The 18,978-nt window shown below is 41.7% G+C and overlaps 1 protein-coding gene across 4 annotated transcripts in view; it reads left to right on the plus strand.

Annotated features, from left to right (window-relative positions):
- Positions 1 to 18,978, plus strand: part of PTPRZ1 (protein tyrosine phosphatase receptor type Z1) — a 198,494-nt gene that overhangs the window by 82,300 nt on the left and 97,216 nt on the right. For all 4 annotated transcript variants that reach the window (XM_048836185.2, XM_048836184.2, XM_048836186.2 and 1 more), the window contains exon 3: positions 17,132 to 17,311. In XM_048836185.2, the coding sequence (XP_048692142.2) occupies positions 17,132 to 17,311 (180 nt within the window). The remainder of the gene's footprint in view (positions 1 to 17,131; positions 17,312 to 18,978) is intronic.

An 18,978-nucleotide genomic window follows, 5' to 3' on the forward strand; every position in this document is an offset into this window, starting at 1 on the left:
TTACTGGTACTGGTAACAGGCTGTTAGTAGGCCCAAGGAGAAAGCAGGGAGGGAATTGTGTCTCAGAGGGGCATCCCTAGTCACCCCCTGCTCAGGGCTGTGCCTAAACTCAAAATCTAGCCCTGAATCTAAAAATGATAGAGAAGATTCAGCCTTCAGCTAGGCTATACCTCCAGTGAGGAGAGGCAACCTCATACATTGGAGATAACCTTAATTTTAAATGTTATAAATTATAAAGAAATGTGGCAGGAACAATAACATAATAGAAAGAATAGACTAATAATGATCTGGATGATGGGAATGGATTGCACCCTCAGCAAGTTCACAGATGACACTAAGCTGGAGGGAGAGGTAGATACGCTGGAGGGTAGGGATAGGGTCCAGAGTGACCTAGACAAATTGGAGGACTGGGCCAAAAGAAACCTGATGAGGTTCAACAAGAACAAGTGCAGAGTCCTGCACTTAGGACGGGAGAATCCCCAGGCACTGCTACAGGCTGGGGACCGACTGGCTAAGCAGCAGTTCTGCAGAAAAGGACCTAGGGGTTACAGTGGCCGAGAAGATGGATATGAGTCAACAGTTTTTCCTTGTTGCCAAGAAGGCTAACGGCATATTGGGCTGCACTAGTAGGAGCATTGCCAGCAGATCGAGGGAAGTGATTATTCCCCTCTATTTGGCACTGGTGAGGCCACATCTGGAATTTCGGGTCCCCCACTAGAGAAAGGATGTGGACAAATTGGAGAGAGTCCAGCGGAGGGCAATGAAAATGATTAGGGGGCTGGGTCACATGACTTATGAGGAGAGGCTGAGGGAACTAGGCTTATTTAGTCTGCAGAAGAGAAGGGTTAAGGAGGATTTGATAGCAGTTTTCAGCTACCGAAGGGGGGTTCCAAAGGGGATGGAGCTAGGCTGTTCTCAGTGGTGGCAGATGACAGAACAAGGAGTAATGGTCTCAAGTTGCAGTGCAGGAGGTCTAGGTTGGATATTAGAAAAAACTTTTTCACTAGGAGGGTGGTGAAGCACTAGAACGGCTTACCTAGGGAGGTGGTGGAATCTCCTTCCTTACAGGTTTTTAAGGTCAGGCTTGACAAAGCCCTGGCTGGAATGATTTAGCTGGGGTTGGTCCTGCTTTGAGCAGGGGGTTGGACTAGATGACCTCCTGAGGTCATTTCCAACCCTAATTTTCTATGATTCTGTGATTCTTATACAATATAAAGTAACATGAAATACTTAGGAAAATAATAAACTGTAAATTACCATCACAATAAAAAGTTTGTTTTTTAACAATACGCTGTGTCACCCCAAGAAAGAAGGAATCAATTCCACCTCGCCCTGGCTGCAGAGTCCAGCTTCACCCTGGCTATCCTGCCATTGCCTCTCTCCTGCTTGTGATGCTCCTTTGCTTTGACACTGCAGTGGCAACACCCCTTTCCAATAGGTCCAACTATGAATGGTAGCACGTCACCCAAAGAGCCACACCCGTTCCCCAGGCACTCAAAGTGTATTCCCTCTGTCAGGGATCAACCTCACCAGTCACATGCTCTGTGCCCCTCACAGCCAGGCTCTTTGCACATGCCCCTCATGGGCCAGGTTCCTCTAGCACAGCTTCCACTGGCCATTCGCCTTTCCACCCCAGCACCACCACTTTTTGCCTCGTTCTTCTCTAACCACCTTCCAACTGCCACAGCTCGAGCTGCCCTCTCGTTGACTGTCTCTCTTGCCAGGACATCATTCGATGCTGCTGCATCACGTGCTAATACCAGGGCCAGGGTTACTACAATGACTCTTCTTCATGTACAGTATTCAGATTCTGTTTGCAACTTCACAGCCTTGCTTATCTGCATTGTTAGAATGTTCCTCACTTGTGAAACCCTGTTAGTGGTTTGCAAACACAGGTTGCTATGCGTCTGTGGGTTAAAGGAAATCGTTTCCATAAAATATTAGTTCATCAGAAACATGAGGCACTAAGAGGTAACTAGAGCTTTCAATTTAGTGTACATATCTGCAAAATTAAATAAATACAATCAGAGGAGAGACTGCATTTTTTCTTTTTCTTTTTTACTTTTTACATATCTATATATCAGATGGTATTTTCACAAAACTCCGATTTGCTAATTACCTGAAAAAATATAATCTGGGTATTAATGAATGAAAGCCAAAAATTAATTACCATAAATACCTGGCAAGTGTGGGTCATGTGCTGCCACATTATCAGTTAGCACCACTCATGTGAAGGTTCAGAGGAAATAAAAGGAGAGTAGTTTCTTCAGGTATGTTGGCAACAAGAAGAAAGCCAAGGAAAGTGTGGGCCCCTTAATGAATGAGGGAGGCAACCTAGTGATAAAGGATGTGGAAAAAGCTAATGTACTCAATGCTTTTTTTGCCTCTGTCTTCACGAACAAGGTCAGCTCCCAGACTGCTGCGCTGGGCATCACAACATGGGGAATAGATGGCCAGCCCTCTGTGGAGAAAGAGGTAGTTAGGGACTATTTAGAAAAGCTGGACGTGCACAAGTCCATGGGGCCGGACGAGTTGCATCCAAGAGTGCTAAAGGAATTGGCGGCTGTGATTGCAGAGCCATTGGCCATTATCTTTGAAAACTTGTGGCGAACGGGGGAAGTCCCGGATGACTGGAAAAAGGCTAATGTAGTGCCAATCTTTAAAAAAGGGAAGAAGGAGGATTCTGGGAACTACAGGCCAGTCAGCCTCACCTCAGTCCCTGGGAAAAATCATGGAGCAGGTCCTCAAAGAATCAGTCCTGAAGCACTTACATGAGAGGAAAGTGATCAGGAACAGTCAGCACAGATTCACCAAGGGAAGGTCATGCCTGACTAATCTAATCACCTTTTATGATGAGATTACTGGTTCTGTGGATGAAGGGAAAGCAGTGGATGTATTGTTTCTTGACTTTAGCAAAGCTTTTGACACAGTCTCCCACAGTATTCTTGTCAGCAAGTTAAAGAAGTATGGGCTGGATGAATGCACTATAAGGTGGGTAGAAAGTTGGCTAGATTGTCGGGCTCAACGGGTAGTGATCAATGGCTCCATGTCTAGTTGGCAGCCAGTGTCAAGTGGAGTGCCCCAGGAGTCGGTCCTGGGGCCGGTTTTGTTCAATATCTTCATAAATGATCTGGAGGATGGTGTGGATTGCACTCTCAGCAAATTTGCGGAAGATACTAAACTGGGAGGAGTGGTAGATACGCTGGAGGGCAGGGATAGGATACAGAGGGACCTAGACAAATTGGAGGATTGGCCCAAAAGAAATCTGATGAGGTTCAATAAGGATAAGTGCAAGGTCCTGCACTTAGGACGGAAGAACTCAATGCACAGCTACAGACTAGGGACCGAATGGCTCGGCAGCAGTTCTGCGGAAAAGGACCTAGGGGTGACAGTGGACGAGAAGCTGGATATGAGTCAGCAGTGTGCCCTTGTTGCCAAGAAGGCCAATGGCATTTTGGGATGTATAAGTAGGGGCATAGCGAGCAGATCGAGGGACGTGATCGTCCCCCTCTATTCGACATTGGTGAGGCCTCATCTGGAGTACTGTGTCCAGTTTTGGGCCCCACACTACAAGAAGGATGTGGATAAATTGGAGAGAGTCCAGCGAAGGGCAACAAAAATGATTAGGGGTCTGGAACACATGACTTATGAGGAGAGGCTGAGGGAGCTGGGATTGTTTAGTCTGCAGAAGAGAAGAATGAGGGGGGATTTGATAGCTGCTTTCAACTACCTGAAAGGGGGTTCCAAAGAGGATGGCTCTAGACTGTTCTCAATGGTAGCAGATGACAGAACGAGGAGTAATGGTCTCAAGTTGCAGGGGGGGAGGTTTAGATTGGATATTAGGAAAAACTTTTTCACTAGGAGGGTGGTGAAACACTGGAATGCGTTATCTAGGGAGGTGATAGAATCTCCTTCCTTAGAAGTTTTTAAGGTCAGGCTTGACAAAGCCCTGGCTGGGATGATTTAATTGGGGATTGGTCCTGCTTTGAGCAGGGGGTTGGACTAGATGACCTCCTGAGGTCCCTTCCAACCCTGATATTCTATGATTCTATGATTCTAGTCTGATTGACTTTCTCTAATGATTCCCCTCCTAATCTAAACAGCACTGCAGATAGATCTATAGTGAAGACTGGTATCTCTCTGGTATGCAAGTGTTTGATTATATACTTGCTAACCAGCCAGCAATAGCCAGTTTTGGAAGGATGTGAAGGAAGGCGAGGCGAACGAGCAAACTGTTTTTAAATTAAAAGAAAGTGTCCAGTGGCATTTATCCTTCTACACAATTGGCTCAGTATTTTCCTCACCCTGACTCTGAATCATTATCAGGCTGAGTCCCAGGCAGAAAAATCTCTAGGCTGGCAGTAATATCATAATGCTGATTGCAAAGTTGCTTTTTATCCCTACAATTGTACTTAGGGCTTAAACATTTTATCCAGCGTGGGTGGTGTGGAAGGAGAAAGTTGGTTCTTGGTCTTGTCCAGCAGTGTCACTAATTTTTTTTCAGTTTTTGTTCTGCTGAGCCATATCTCTGTGTCACTAGACACAATGCAAGTGATGATTACATAGTTTTATTTATCTCACATTGCGAGTGTCCTTGGGAATTTATAGACAAGTAAGATGACAAGGCTTCTGCCCTGAAAAACTAACAAATGTACTTATCTATGGTCTTGTCTATACTAGAGAGGTGTACTGCTTTAACGAATGTGAACACAGTTATATCCGTATCAAGGTACTTTATTCTGGTCTAGTTATTCTTAAATGGGAAAAGAAATAATCTATACCACCTTTACATTAATGTAATTATGTCCACGTTAAGAGTATTGTACCAATATACCGTTTAAAATATTCCACCCTTGACCAACCCATTTTTATACTAGTAAAAACCTGTGTGTAGACCAGGCCTAGGTTCATGTTACAGAACTTTCAGGGCCTATGGGAGTGAACTTTCTTACAATAACTACAGCTATTTTGTATTCTGTTATTTTAAAGCTTTTCTTCCAAACTGGTAGTTCAGGACTTTGGATCTCCAACTTCCTCTCTTAATCTGCAACACCTCATTTCCTAATCCTTGAGGGCATCCTCTCTTAATCTGCAACACCTCATTTCCTAATCCTTGAGGGCATCTTTCCCCAGTGGCAATCACACTCAATTTGTGATGTTATACCAAAGCCATGCTTTCTGGGGAGTTCTACTCAAAAGCCATGCTTTTGGGGGGGGGGGGGGTTGGTTCTGCTTCAGAGACACTGCAGAAAGCATTCGCAAAAAGAAAAGGAGTACTTGTGGCACCTTAGAGACTAACCAATTTATTTGAGCATAAGCTTTCGTGAGCTACAGCTCACTTCATCGGATGAATACTGTGGAAAGTGTAGAAGATCTTTTTATATACACACAAAGCATGAAAAAATACCTCCAACCACCCCACTCTCCTGCTGGTAATAGCTTATCTAAAATGATCACTCTCCTTACAATGTGTGTGATAATCAAGAAAGCATTGCTATCTAACACAGTGAAAGTACTAGATTTTGTGTGATTTGGAGACAACAAATGACCCCTGTAGAATTTCCCAGACTTATTGACACCTTGAACTGGATTTCGCTCAAGGGCAGAAGATCATACATACCCTTATATTCTGATAGCAGAGGTTGAGTTTACTAACTTGTTTGTGCTGGGTCATCCAGTAGATGTCATTTACTCAAGACAACCCATGATTGTTGTGTTGTTACAAGTCTTTATTTGTACATTACTTATTGTCTTGTGTCCAGAGGTTGAAGTGCATTTTCACACAATACCAATACACTGATATGAAAACATGAAAAGGATAAATAAGCAGCTAAAATAAATACCAGACTATCTTTTCCAGTTCACTTGTCCTGACTGCATCAGGGACTGACAGTTGCCAGCCATCTAGGGGGTTTTGTTCATTTGTTTGTTTCATTTTAAATGCTGCATCCTGTGTTAGCAGCATAAAATACATCAATTTCCCTGCCCCTAGATATGTGCCAAATATATCTGTGGTATAAAAGGCACAACTCACTAGATTCATAATTACTGAATCAGTAATAGTTGAGCCTGCTTATATGAGGGCTGAACTTTCCTGAATGCTTTTTACAATGTCATTAAAGTTTTCCCTGGTGGTCAGACAGTTGATCTTTGATATTACTGTACCTGAGAAAGCAGTACTAGTTACTTTTGGTTTTGAACTCTTGACCTACTTATTGGCAGGCAGTTAGCATCTTGGAAAAGCCAGAAGAAACGAGACATTTGTAAGAGGCATAATCTAATTATCTGAGTCCAAAATGAGGCCCCAGGAACTACTTCATTCTATTCCTGGCTTTGCCCTGACTCCCTCTCTGGCTTTGGACAAGTCACTCAGCTGTTTAATGCCTAGATTTTTTTTTTTAATCTGAAAGGTTGAGGATAATTTTAAATTAGCAGGATAGTGAAGCTGGGTGTTGGAAGGGGGTATTCTTAAGTAGTGGAGGTAGGGAGAAGCAGTGCAGGAGGGCAGAGCTGTGGCAGGGAGTAGAGGAGAGCTCTTGCCTACTGAGGGAAATGGGGGAGAGGCACCCATAGCTGAGGTGAAAAAGAAGGGATGCAGCCTCAGCAACTGGAGCTGGTGCTGGAGAAATGGACACCATAGAATGGAAGCAGCCTGGGAGCAGGAAGTGCAGCCCAGTAAGAGCTAGAGGAAAGTGCAGAAGGGAAGTCCAAACAAGGACTTCAACTACTCAGACATCTGTTGGCGAAAATAACACAGCAGTGCACAGATTATCCAACGAGTTCTTGGAATGTATTGGAGACATTTTTTTATTTCAGAAGGTGGAGAATGCTACTAGGGGAGATACTGTTCTAGATTTGATTTTGACAAATAGGGTGGCACTGGCTGAGAATTTAAAAATGGCAGACAGCTTGAGTAACAGTGATCATGAAATGCGTTCATGATTCTAAGGAATGGTAGGAAGGAGAACAGGAAAATAAAGACAATGGATTTCAAGAAGGCAGACTTTAGCAAACTCGGGGAGTTGGTGGGTAAGATCCCATGGGAAGCAAGTCTAAGGGGAAAAACAATTGAAGACAGTTGACAGTTTTTCAGTTGGACAGATTGGATGTCTAACGTAGTGAATGCCAGTAAAAATGAGGTGGGATCAGAAGACGCTAAAATAGGGAAAGAAAAAGTTAAAAGTTACTTAGACAAATTAGATGTCTTCAAGTCACCAGGGCCTGATGAAATACATCCTAGAATACTCAAGGAACTGACTGAGGAGATATCTGAGCCATTAGTGATTATCTTTGAAAAGTCATGGAAGACGGGAGAGATTCCAGAAGACTGGAAAAAGGCAAATATAGTGCTAATCTATAAAAAGGGAAATAAGGACAACCCAGGGAATTACAGACCAATCAGTTTAACTTCGGTACCCAGAAAGATATGGAGCAAATAATTAAGCAATCAATTTGCAAACATCTAGAAGGTGATAAGTGACAGTCAGCATGGATTTGTCAAGAACAAATCATGTCAAACCAACCTGATAGCTTTCTTTGACAGGGGAACAAGCCTTGGGGATATGGGGGGAAGCAGTAAATGTGGTATATCTTGACTTTAGTAAGGGTTTTGATACTGTCTCGCATGACCTTCTCATAAACTAACTAGGGAAATCCAACCTAGATGGAGCTACTATAAGGTGGGTGCAAAACTGGTTGGAAAACTGTTCACAGAGAGTAGTTATCAGTGGCTCACAGTCATGCTGGAAGGGCATAACGAGTGGGGTCCTGCAGGGATCAGTTCTGGGTCCGGTTTTGTTCAATAGCTTCATCAATTATTTAGATATTGGCATAGAGAGTACACTTATAAAGTTTGCAGATGATACCAAGCTGGGAGGGGTTGCAAGTGCTTTGGAGGATAGGATTAAAATTCAAAATGTTCTGGACAAACTGGAGAATTGGTCTGAAGTAAATAGGATGACATTCAATAAGGACAAATGCAAAGTACTCCATTTAGGAAGGAACAATCAGTTGCACATATACAAAATGGTATATGACTACCTAGGAAGGAGTACTGCAGAAAGGGATCTGGGGGTCATAGTTGACCACAAGCTAAATATGAGTCAACAGTGTAACACTGTTGCAAAAAAAGCGAACATCATTCTGGGATGTATTAGCCAGAGTGTTGTAAGCAAGGTACGAGAAGTAACTCTTCCGCTCTACTCCGCACTGATTAGGCCTCAACTGGAGTATTGTTCAGAAAGGATGTGGTCAAATTGGAGAGAGTCCACATGATTAAGAAGAATGATTAAAGGTCTAGAAAATATGACCTATGAGGAAAGATTGAAAAAATTGGATTTGTTTAGTCTGGAAAAGAGAAGACCAAGGGGGAACTTGTAACAACCTTTTACATACTTGAAAACTGTTATCAAGGAGAAGGGAGATAAATTGTTTTTCTTAACCTCTGAGGACAGGACAAGAAGCAGTGGGCTTAAGTTGCAGCAAGCGAGGTTTAACATTTAGGTTGGACATTAGGAAAAACTTCCTAACTGTCAGAGTGGTTAAGCACTGGAATAAATTGCCTAGGGAGGTTGTGGAATCTCCACCATTGGAGATTTTTCAGAGCAGGTTTGACAAACACCTGTCAGGAATAGTCTAGATAATACTTAGTCCTGCCATGAGTGCAGGGGACTGGACTAGATGACCTCTTGACGTCCCTTCCAACCCTATGATTCTAAGTATGGAACTGGTGAGATGACCCTAGTGGGACAAAGGAGCTTAAGTAGCAGGATGGTGTTGGGTAGATCCCAAGTTCATATGCAGTATTGTTGTAGCTGTGTCAGTCCCAGGATATTAGAGAGACAAGGTGGGTGAGGTAATATCTTTACTGGACCAACTTCTGATCGTGAAAGACAAGCTTCTGCTAAATGTTGGTTTTATTCTGAGAACATAACGGCCATACTGGCTCAGACCAAAGGTCCATCTAGTCCAGTATTCTGTCTCTGACAGTAGCCAGTGCCAGGTGCCCAAGAGGGAATGAACAGAACAGATAATGATCAACTGATCCATCCCCTGTTGCCCATTTCCAGCTTCTAGCTGACAGAGGCTATTGACACTATCCCTGACCATCCTGGCTAATAGCAATTGATAGACCTATCCTCCATGAATTTATTTAGTTCTTTTATGAATCCTGTTATAGTCTTGGCCTTCACCACATCCTCTGGCAAACAATTCCACAGGTTGACTGTGCGTTCTTGGTACCACTGGGTAGAATTATTCTGCTTTAATAGAATTGTTTAATATCACTTACTTTAAAAGTAATAAGATTGTAAGATTTTAGCTAAGGCAGTTCCAGTATTACTAATTGCATAGAATGTATATCCTTAATCTCCCTTATGTGTGCAGTATATACTTCTAAAAATAAAGGGGAGAAGAAAAGATGGGAAGTAAGGGAGAAAACTGGGTAGGACGGAATTAAAGAAAAGATGGAAAAACCTCCATATCCCTTCTCTATTCTCTTTCATCTGTCACTCAAGTTTAAAAATAAAGTCTTCTAGGGTTCCATTTCTTAGATAATAGGGAGAGGGGTACTAAAGAAAACCTAAAGTAGTTTCAAGTGCCTTTTCCATAACTGTTTTTCTACGGTCCCGTTCCACTCATGCTGAGCTGCCTATGCCAGAAGCAGTATTTCAGATGACTGACAAGAGGGACGGTTCAATTTGGGAATAGAGTCAAACTAGTTATTTTATATGATATAGTTCTCCCATCCCTAATCCCTACAACTATGGCTCTAATCTTTTAGTGTTTTCAAAATTTATGCCTGTGAAGTGAGAGTGGTCTCTCCACCTTGACGTATTTGCAAAGCATTTATCCACTAGTAGCTGCTGTTAACACTAACCCATCTTACATTGCCTCCGGGCAGACATACCTCCATTCAAGAGAAACATGAACTTAATCAGTTACATACTCTGGTAGTTTTGACCTATGGTACCTTACTAAAATGTAGTCTTGGGAAAATGGAATTTCCCAAATTAAAAACCCTCCTTCCTAATGTACTTCTTTCTGGCATACTTTGGTTTCCTGGGAATGATAATTATCTCAACTTCTTGTTTCTTGCACAAATATGTCCATTCTCCGTAATGTGCTGAAATTATATGCAATATGTGTTCCTTGTTTCAGAACCATATTCCTTTGGCTTCAGATTTGAATCTGAAGTTCTTTGTGCATAATGTTTCCCAAGCAGCACTGATACATGATAAGTGAACCACAAGTCGTATACCATCACTGTGTACATGTGGATACAATGTACGTCGAGATGGTTTACAGCCATGACTGTATGTGCATGGCAGTGCATCAACCCTCTGAAAAGCACCTCTTCTGTAGACTTGCAGAGGGTACGACAGCCTAGTTAATTTCCTAGCTTGTCTTTTGAAATCCTGTGTACTTCTTTAGCTAGCTCTAGATGTTTCATGCACTATCATCTGACGGATGTTTTTTCCTGTTGGTATTTTAACACAAGGCAAGAGTGATTTTGGGGGAGTGGTCTGCTGTGCAATAATATATTATGGGCCAGATTTCAAGGGAGCTCAGCAGACAAGGGTAGATCACAGAGTCAGTAGCTACAGCTATCAGTGGAGAGATGGCATCCTGGAGAGTAGAACTGCTTGGGAATCTTTCTGAGAAAATGTTTTTTCATAAGAAAAATACTGATTCATCAAAGCCCAAACTTTTCCTGGAAACTTGCTTGTTTTGACTAAACTTTCCTTGGGAGAGTTTCTCAGGTCCAGGATAGAATTGAGAGAATGGGAGTGGGCATGTGGGAGACCAGGTTCAAGTCTCTCCTCTGAATCATTGAGAGAAGGGACTTGAACTTGGGTCTTCCACATCCCATGTAAGTGTCGTAACCACTAGCCTATTAGCTGTTCAGGGGATGTGTCTCTCTCTCCCTCCATTTTCTGTGAAAAAAATTCAAAAGGTCTTGTTGTTGTTCTGCATCCAAACAAAAACAAATGTTGAAGTCTCAAAATTTTTGGTGAAATGGAATTCCTTTTATTCCAGGCAGCCCTAAATGGGAGCAGGGAAGGAGCAGAATTGAACATGAGACTCAGCTAGGGAGAAGGACTAAGAGTCAGCTGTGGAGATTTTTTTCCCCCAGAACAAGAACAACGATGATAGTGATATAAGCAACCTTTCTTGTAGCTTGTTACCTGTTTTGCTCGCACTCATTCTCAATCATTGTGAAGCTTCAGATGTGTCTCCACAGATGACCGCTTTGACTAACATTTTCTCCTTCGGGCCTGCCTCAGTTTCACAATGAAGATTATTATTTTCCTCAGCAAAGCATAGTTTTGCAAAATTATTTTCTTACCTTCAGTTTTCATAATTTTTTCAAAATAGCTGGAATTGCTTTGAAAAAGCGATTTCTGTGATTTTACAACAACTGTGATTTTACACCACAACACTTACGTTTAAACAATCTGCTGTTTTGCTGAATATCTTGGAGTTGATGGGGTTTTGTTTATTTGTTGAACTTTTACAAATCATCTAAACCAATTTTCACTTTCAATACCTACACCAATACTTACATGTAATAGTGCTCTCAGGCATACACATATGAATTGGACCATCAAGCTTGAACTCCTGTTCTCTTTGCAGTTTGTCTGTGATTTGCTTTATATTTAACTCTTAATGCTATTCGATCAATTATGTAAGATCTCTGTAGTTGCTTATCTATGAAATGAGCACATCAGATGTCACTTCTTATTACTGTGTTCAAATAATATTCCTCATATAGCTCATTCTCCTTTTGAAGAGAAGTATGCATCAAACTTTTGCAAACTATTTTGCCAATTTTGTCTTCCTCCAGGTCAATATCAGTTGCTTGTGATTCTGCAGTTGTAAGCAGCGATATTGCTCTTTATCTAGCTTTTCAGTTGCACCAACTGCTGTAATATAGAGAAGAAAAGTCTGTTTGAAAGTTTTCCAATTACTGTTCATACTTCCTACCATGCGCAGTGAATGTGGAGGCTTGATTAATTCATCTTAGTTGGAAGTCTTATCTCTCCTTCAGTTGCACGTTTGAAAATGCCTTTTCTTTCATTCTTCTGGATTTCACTTAACATTCATGGCACCATACAAAGATCAGTAATTTTTTTCTCAACTAGAGAGCAACAGGGAGACTTTGTGCTTTTCCTTTATTCATAACAGGAAGGAGATCATCCTGTAACAGTAACTATGTGCAACATATCATTGGAAAGCTATCAGTACAATTCAGTAACTTTCTCCCAGGGCATCAGGGTTCACACACACGTAGAATTTTGGTAACTGAAAGCGGGTAGGCAGTAAAGCTGGTTGAAAAAAAGTCACAAAAACTTTCCTTCAAAATTTGTCCTTTGTTTTGGGTATTTTTTTTTTTTTAAAAAAGGTAATTCTTTTTTTTCCCCAGCCAGCTGTAGCAGGTTGCGCAGGGCTCTTACTGGGAGGGGAAAAAAATATGTGCTTCCTTTCCCTCTCCTGCCAATGCATCCTCACTTACTCTGACTTTCCCAAGCCACCTAGGCCCTTTCCCTCCCACACATTCTCCAGCCATACTCCTTCCTTGCCTAGCCAAGCAGCCAGCCACCATCCCTTCCTGTGTCCCCAGCCTTCTGTCCTCTCTCTTTTGCCAGTCATACTTCCTCCTTTTTCATGACACCACCCTCCATCCTTTCCTGTTTACTTCAAGTTCCTCCCCTTTACCTTAGGACTGGAGGGTCTAACTGTCTTTGCTGGGCCTTAGTGATGCTGCACTACTTACAGCCAGTTTCCTATTTAATGGCACTAATTCCGGGCAGTATGGAGGATTTATAACCATTCTGTGCTTCCTGGGGTACTGTAGGATTATTTATTAGCATTGTTATTAATTTAGCTTTCAGGATTTGTTATGCTCTGTGCTGTCTCAGGCTCCAATAACAAGGCAATCCTTTACTCAAAGAGCTTACATTCTAAATGACAAATACAGCAGCACAAAACATGCTGGAAAAACTAGAGGAAGGAGTTGCCATATATTATGGGTTCGTTTTTAATTATTTAAAAATGTTTTGATTTTAATTTTAGGCTTCATAGATGATGTGAAGCTTTAGAGGGGATTCGAATGAAGAGAGGCTAGGGGCCTGTTGCACTGGCACTGGGAGGGAAGAAAGTGCAAAGAAGACAGCAGTGGGAGAAAGAAACTGTGGAGGCCTCATATCTGGCATCACTGGGAGGGGAAAAAAGAGGTTGAGGGGAATGCAGCAGGGCATAACATCCAACAGTTTGCCAGGGCAGAGTTTTGAAGATGAGGACTAGAAGTTAAAAGTTTTTGCAGTGAGCAAGGGGAAGCCAGTGCAATGATTCAGCAGAGGATAGTGGCACACTGTGATTGATGGGGAGAATGAACATTTTAGCTGTGAAATGGATATTGAGGAAACCAGAGAGGACTAGGAAGAGGATACAGTACTGAAGAGGGGAGATGACAAGGGTATGAACAACTGATATCTCCATACAATCGGAAACAAAGGATCAGACTTTTTAAATGTTGTGGAGAAGGAAGTGGCAAGAGCCTGGATGCTCATATGAGGAGAAGGAAGGGAAGTGTCAGCAATGACACAAAGACTGCAAGCCTTAGAGAATGGGAGGATGGTGGACAAAAGAGAGAAATAAGAAGCTCAGCTGAGCCTGAACTGGAGATAAGCTATCCAGGTAAGGTGTAGGAGAGAAAGGTACACCTGCAAACTAAACAGGGTAGAGCAGGAAAGGACTGGTTTTAAGTGATAAATTTGGGAATTGTCAGCGTAGGGCAGAAACTGTGGAAGCTGTTTGAGTCTCCCAGGAGTAAGGAGAAGAGGAGGGAGTGAAGGACAGAAACATGTGGGACTTCTACAGAGGAGGTAAGGAAGGGAGAATAATCTATCAACAAAGATGCTGTGAAAAGAGTGCTAATGAAGGGACAGGGCCACAAAAGTCAGAGGAGGACAATGAAAGAGATGTCAGCCACAAGCAGTATCTTTGGGGGACCACATTGTATTAAGGGTATGAACGGTTTATGTATGCAACTCAAGGCGGGCGGGTGCAGAGTCAGGAGGTTTGCCATAGGTGAATCACTCAAATTGTAAACACCTCCAGAGAGATACCACCCTTGGGGAGTCTTGCATATGCTGGTTCAAACTGGACTTCTTAGAGACCAGCAAATAACTAGAGGGCTTTTGGCATAAAAAGGTTGTGTTTAAACTGACCTCAGGGCCGTCTTTCTGATCCAGCAAATGGACAGAACCTTCTGTCCAAATGATCATTTGCGGAAGGAAAAGACTTGGGCCTGCTAAGGCCCCACAAGACTGATGGGGTAAGACTCTGGTAAGCTTTTAGCATGCATACAGGAACTTCTGTTGTTTTTATATGCATTTTCTCTTAAATGCTTTTAGCTGAAGAATAAATATGCTTGCTTGGAAATAGGTGTGTGATAACTTCTAACTGCTGGCAATATACTGTTCATAGAGCTCTGAGAGAAAGCAAAGCACAGATGCTGGCCTTCAACATGGTACAAAATTCAGGGGAGGACGGTATGTCGAGGAAGAAGAGGGAGGGTGATCAACATTACCAAAAACAACAGGAAGGTCAAGATAGAGACCCTGAGACATAGTAGAGCTAGGAAGAGTTGTCTGAGACTTTGGTGAATGCAGTTTAAGCAGAGTGGGAAAGGTAAAAGCTGGATTGGTATGGATCCCAGACTGAGTTAAAGGAGAGTAAATTGATACCGTTGTAAACAATCAATAGTCAAAGACAAGTAGAATGATCAGGTTTGAGTCTTTTGAAAAAGAGGGACACTAGGGCATTTTTGAGGGGGAAAGAGGTTGACCATAATTATATGCCTTATGAATTTTTACTGAGGCATTGAGCTACTGTGTATGCATATTTAAATCAGGAGACTGGCAACGAGTGATGCAGTATAAACAGGGTCTAGAAGAGATGATGTCTAGACTATGGGAGTTGCAGGCAAGGATTCCCACAGAAGGCAATTGAGAAGAGGAAATGCTACTGGGGGAAGGGAAGTTGTACGCTGGCATGAAGTTGGGGTAGGCTGGCCAGCCAGCTGGCCAATTAAATTGAATCTGGGACAAAATTGGCCTCAATAATATCAGCCAGGAAACCTGTACTGTTCCTAAAAAACAGACCAATCCTGGTAAAGTGCATAGTCAGTTCACCCTAGATATACAACTGATATGGTATTGTGGAATAGATATTGGACTTGACTTGAACTTTCTTGGCTGTAAATGCAATCACCTTGGACATTCCTATTAAGTAGTAATATAGACTAGATGGCCTCTTGAACTCCCTTCCAGCCCTACATTTCTCTGCTTCTGCATGCAGATGGTATTTTGAATTCCCCATTGTCCTTGTTTTACCACAAGAAATGCCTATTTACTGTGCCCAGAATCCTCTGAAGGAAGTTTTGAGAGTGGAATGTTAGCTCCACGCCTCATGTTCTGTTTTTTCTTACGAAAATTCCACAAGACTGCAAGATATTACCTTGCAATAGGAAATCCCATCAAAGTTCACCATTAGTCATTTTAGAGATTGTCCACTAAAAGGAGTATGCATGTTTGGATAGGGCTGGAAGTTTAGACAGGTTGGCATTCTCCAGTGGTCAGGTACTTACTATGAAGCTATAACCCCCATCTCCAGAAAATCTAAAACTACATTCTGAGCTCTGTTTAGTTTGCTTGGATATTGCAGCTGACAGTTTCATCTGTCAAAATTTCAGAGCAGTACCTGCATTACTTATACACAGTTAGGTGATGTCAGTACCCTATTTAACTCACTTTCCTGAATTATTTAGTTTGAGATTGACACACAGACAGATCAATCAGTCTGATTGTAGAGTTTTATACCACTGGCCGTTGTCACAGCTGCAAAACTTCTGCACCTCTGACCCCCTTCTCTGACCACTCATTGCACCACTCTCTAGCATGAGGCCTAGTGCTTTGACCTCCCTGGAGTAGAAGCACACATTTCTCCCACTCTTAGATCAGGTGTTAGACTACAGCACTCTGTGGATGAACCAAGCTTACTCTCACCGGGTCATACTGGACTTGGTACCTGCAGCTCTTCCCTTTGGAAACTTTTGGCCAGCATTGAATAGTGACCACAAACTGCCTTCTTAAAACAAAGTATTGTTTAATCTTAACAGCAGAAACAAGGCAAAGTATAAAAGTAGAGGCTTTTAAAACAATAAACAGTCTATACACGTGCCGAAAGGTTGAGGCAGGCCTGTCTTACCCCAGATCATTGGCCTCTGGGGCTCAATCTGTTCCTCTACAGTCACTGCCTACCCTGTCCTTGAGGACCTGTCTTTTTATCTTGCCAGAGTTCCTTGTTTCAGTATTCATGGGCTAACCCCCACTTACAACAGATGAACAGAAAGACCATATATAATATTCATCAGTTATTACAGATCACCTCCAAATCCTCCACACTCATTACCATGTTATCGGAGTGCCTGCCATTTATTCCCATAGTAATAACAAAGTCATTAGCAGACTTTGTGGAATCATAAGGTCTCTGTCATGTCTCCCTTTCAATGGTAAAAATTCTGCTTGGGGTGAGGATTTTGTTTTTGATTTTTTTTTAGATGTTATTAATTTCCTCTTTTTGTGTTGTGGCTGCAGTGCTTTATTTGGTACAAGAAGGTGGCAGTGTTATAAGCACCAGTCTTATAGCGTACAAGCTTTTTCAGCGAAGAAGATTTTGCAGCATTTCCCAAAGATGATCAGACTCTGGATTCGCTTGACCGCCTCTAGATGTTTGTTCCATTCCTAGAGACATATTTTAGCATATACTTTGTGTGCTTGTGTGATCTGCTATGTCATCAGTCCATGATCATTTCACCTTACTCTTTGTACATGATTTTTTTAGATGGCCTAAAAAGGTGATTCTCTATGTCTAATATCTCGGATGTAATTAGAGATTACATTAATATGTATTGCATATTACCATGTAAATGAATACTAAGAAAGGCAAGATTTCTGCCAAGCTATTACATTCTATATTTTACCTTTTCCAAGTGCAAAAAATAAGAGTACTAGCTTGCAAGTTCATGTTTACCTATAAGGTTTGCCTGTTATGTTTTGATGTTTAGGAACTATGAACCAAAAGAACTGGGGGAAGAAATATCCGGCATGCAATGGTGCCAAACAATCTCCTATTAATATTGATGAAGATCTTACCCAAGTAAATGTAAATCTCAAAAAACTTAAATTCCAAGGTTGGGAAAAGGAAACTTCAGAAGACACTTTCATTCACAATACTGGCAAAACAGGTAAAATGTCCGGTTTCATGTTTTGAGTTAATTGGGGGTCATAAAAGTAAAATGTGGTGTATAGCTCAGGTTTTTTAATTATATTTTTCTTTTTCTTTTCTTTTCTTTTCTTTCTTTTTTTTTGTTTTTAAGCCTTTGCATTTCTGATTTTAGCATTTAGGCAAAAGCCAGGTGGTGATAGCAGCCAAGCGTAATAGAAAGTCACTAAAATAAAGAAAACAAATGGAAATTATGTGCACGGTTAGAAATAGCCAAAGTAATCACATCATTAGTATCATCCAATAATGAGTACTTATTGAAGCTAAATAATAATTTAACATTTGCCACAAAATAATAATTACTAGTAGTAATGCCTGTTCTGGGAGATGCAATTAAGGTACAAAAATCATTTTTAATATATCATGAATAATCAGCCAATCACCAGTAAGTAGTTCATAGGATTACTTAGTGTTTACTGAGCCAAGGTTGCTATTTGGATCTAGAGCTGTGTAGCTGTTTGGCTGTTGGAGAAGTGGGGGGTGGTGGTCTTTTGTTTCAGGCACAGGATTTGGAGTAAGGACATTTTGGTTCTATTCTTGGCTCTGCCATATTCTTCCTGTATAATTCTGGACAAGTCATTTAACTCCCCTGTGCCTCCATTTCCCTATTTGTAAATTAGGCAATTAGTTCTTCCCTACCTTACAGGAATGTTCTGAGGATAAATTCTTGAATGCTCATGAAAGTGAACTGAGATCCTTCTCCGTTGTAGAAGTTCAAAGTATTTTAAAGGAGCAGCATGGCACTCCAGCCAAACCTCCGTCAGCTTTCTTCATGGCACTGCACTGAGGGAATTTATGAAACTGAGAATCCACTGCTGTTATGTGTGGCAAGAAGAGAGTACAGTACAGATCATCTAGTCCATCCCTCTGCCAGTGTAGGATAATTCTCCACAACATATCTGTGTTCAGCTCTTTTTCCAGTTTATTTATAATTCTCTGCAGAGACAGAGCTTCCACCACATCCTTTGGGAGACTATTCCACAACCTTGTATATCTCAGTCAGGAAATGCTTCCTGGTATCTAGCCTACATTTTCCTTTCCTTTGGCCACATCTACATGAAAAGTTAAAGTGCCTTAACCACATCCCATCCCCCACCCTGGGAGGATACTGTCATTCAGGAGTAAAGTGCCTTTAATCTGTTGTCACTTTATCCTCCTCCAAGGAGTGTCCCATGTCCTAGTGTAGACAAGCCCTAAGTGTTACCTCATTATTTCTAGTTAACCCCCTTCTACCATGCTCAGTAAATTTTCTCTCTCTCTCCCTCCCTCCCTCCCCATTTGTTTTATCAACACATCCACACTCCGGAAGGTCTATATCCTAGGATTGCAAAGAGAGGCCGTTAGGGTTTTGTTTTCTTTTCTTAGAAGGAGGGCTTCACTGGTAGGCCAGCTTTCTTGAGCTTTTGTTTAATGTAAGGCTATGACAGGTTTCAGATGGATTACAAAAGAATGGATTATGAGAGTGCATTAAAGTAATTCCGCTCCCCATATGTCTATTTTATTAATCAAAGTTTGAAATGAAGTAAAATACATTTCATTTTGTTATTAGCGGCTATAAATCTCCCAAATGGTTTTCTTTCTTAGCTGAATAATCCACATTCTGTCAAGCTGTTTATGAAATGTAAGGAG

The sequence above is a fragment of the Caretta caretta genome, chromosome 1, assembly GCF_965140235.1.
Source record: "Caretta caretta isolate rCarCar2 chromosome 1, rCarCar1.hap1, whole genome shotgun sequence".
In the NCBI taxonomy this organism is placed as follows: Eukaryota; Metazoa; Chordata; order Testudines; family Cheloniidae; genus Caretta; species Caretta caretta.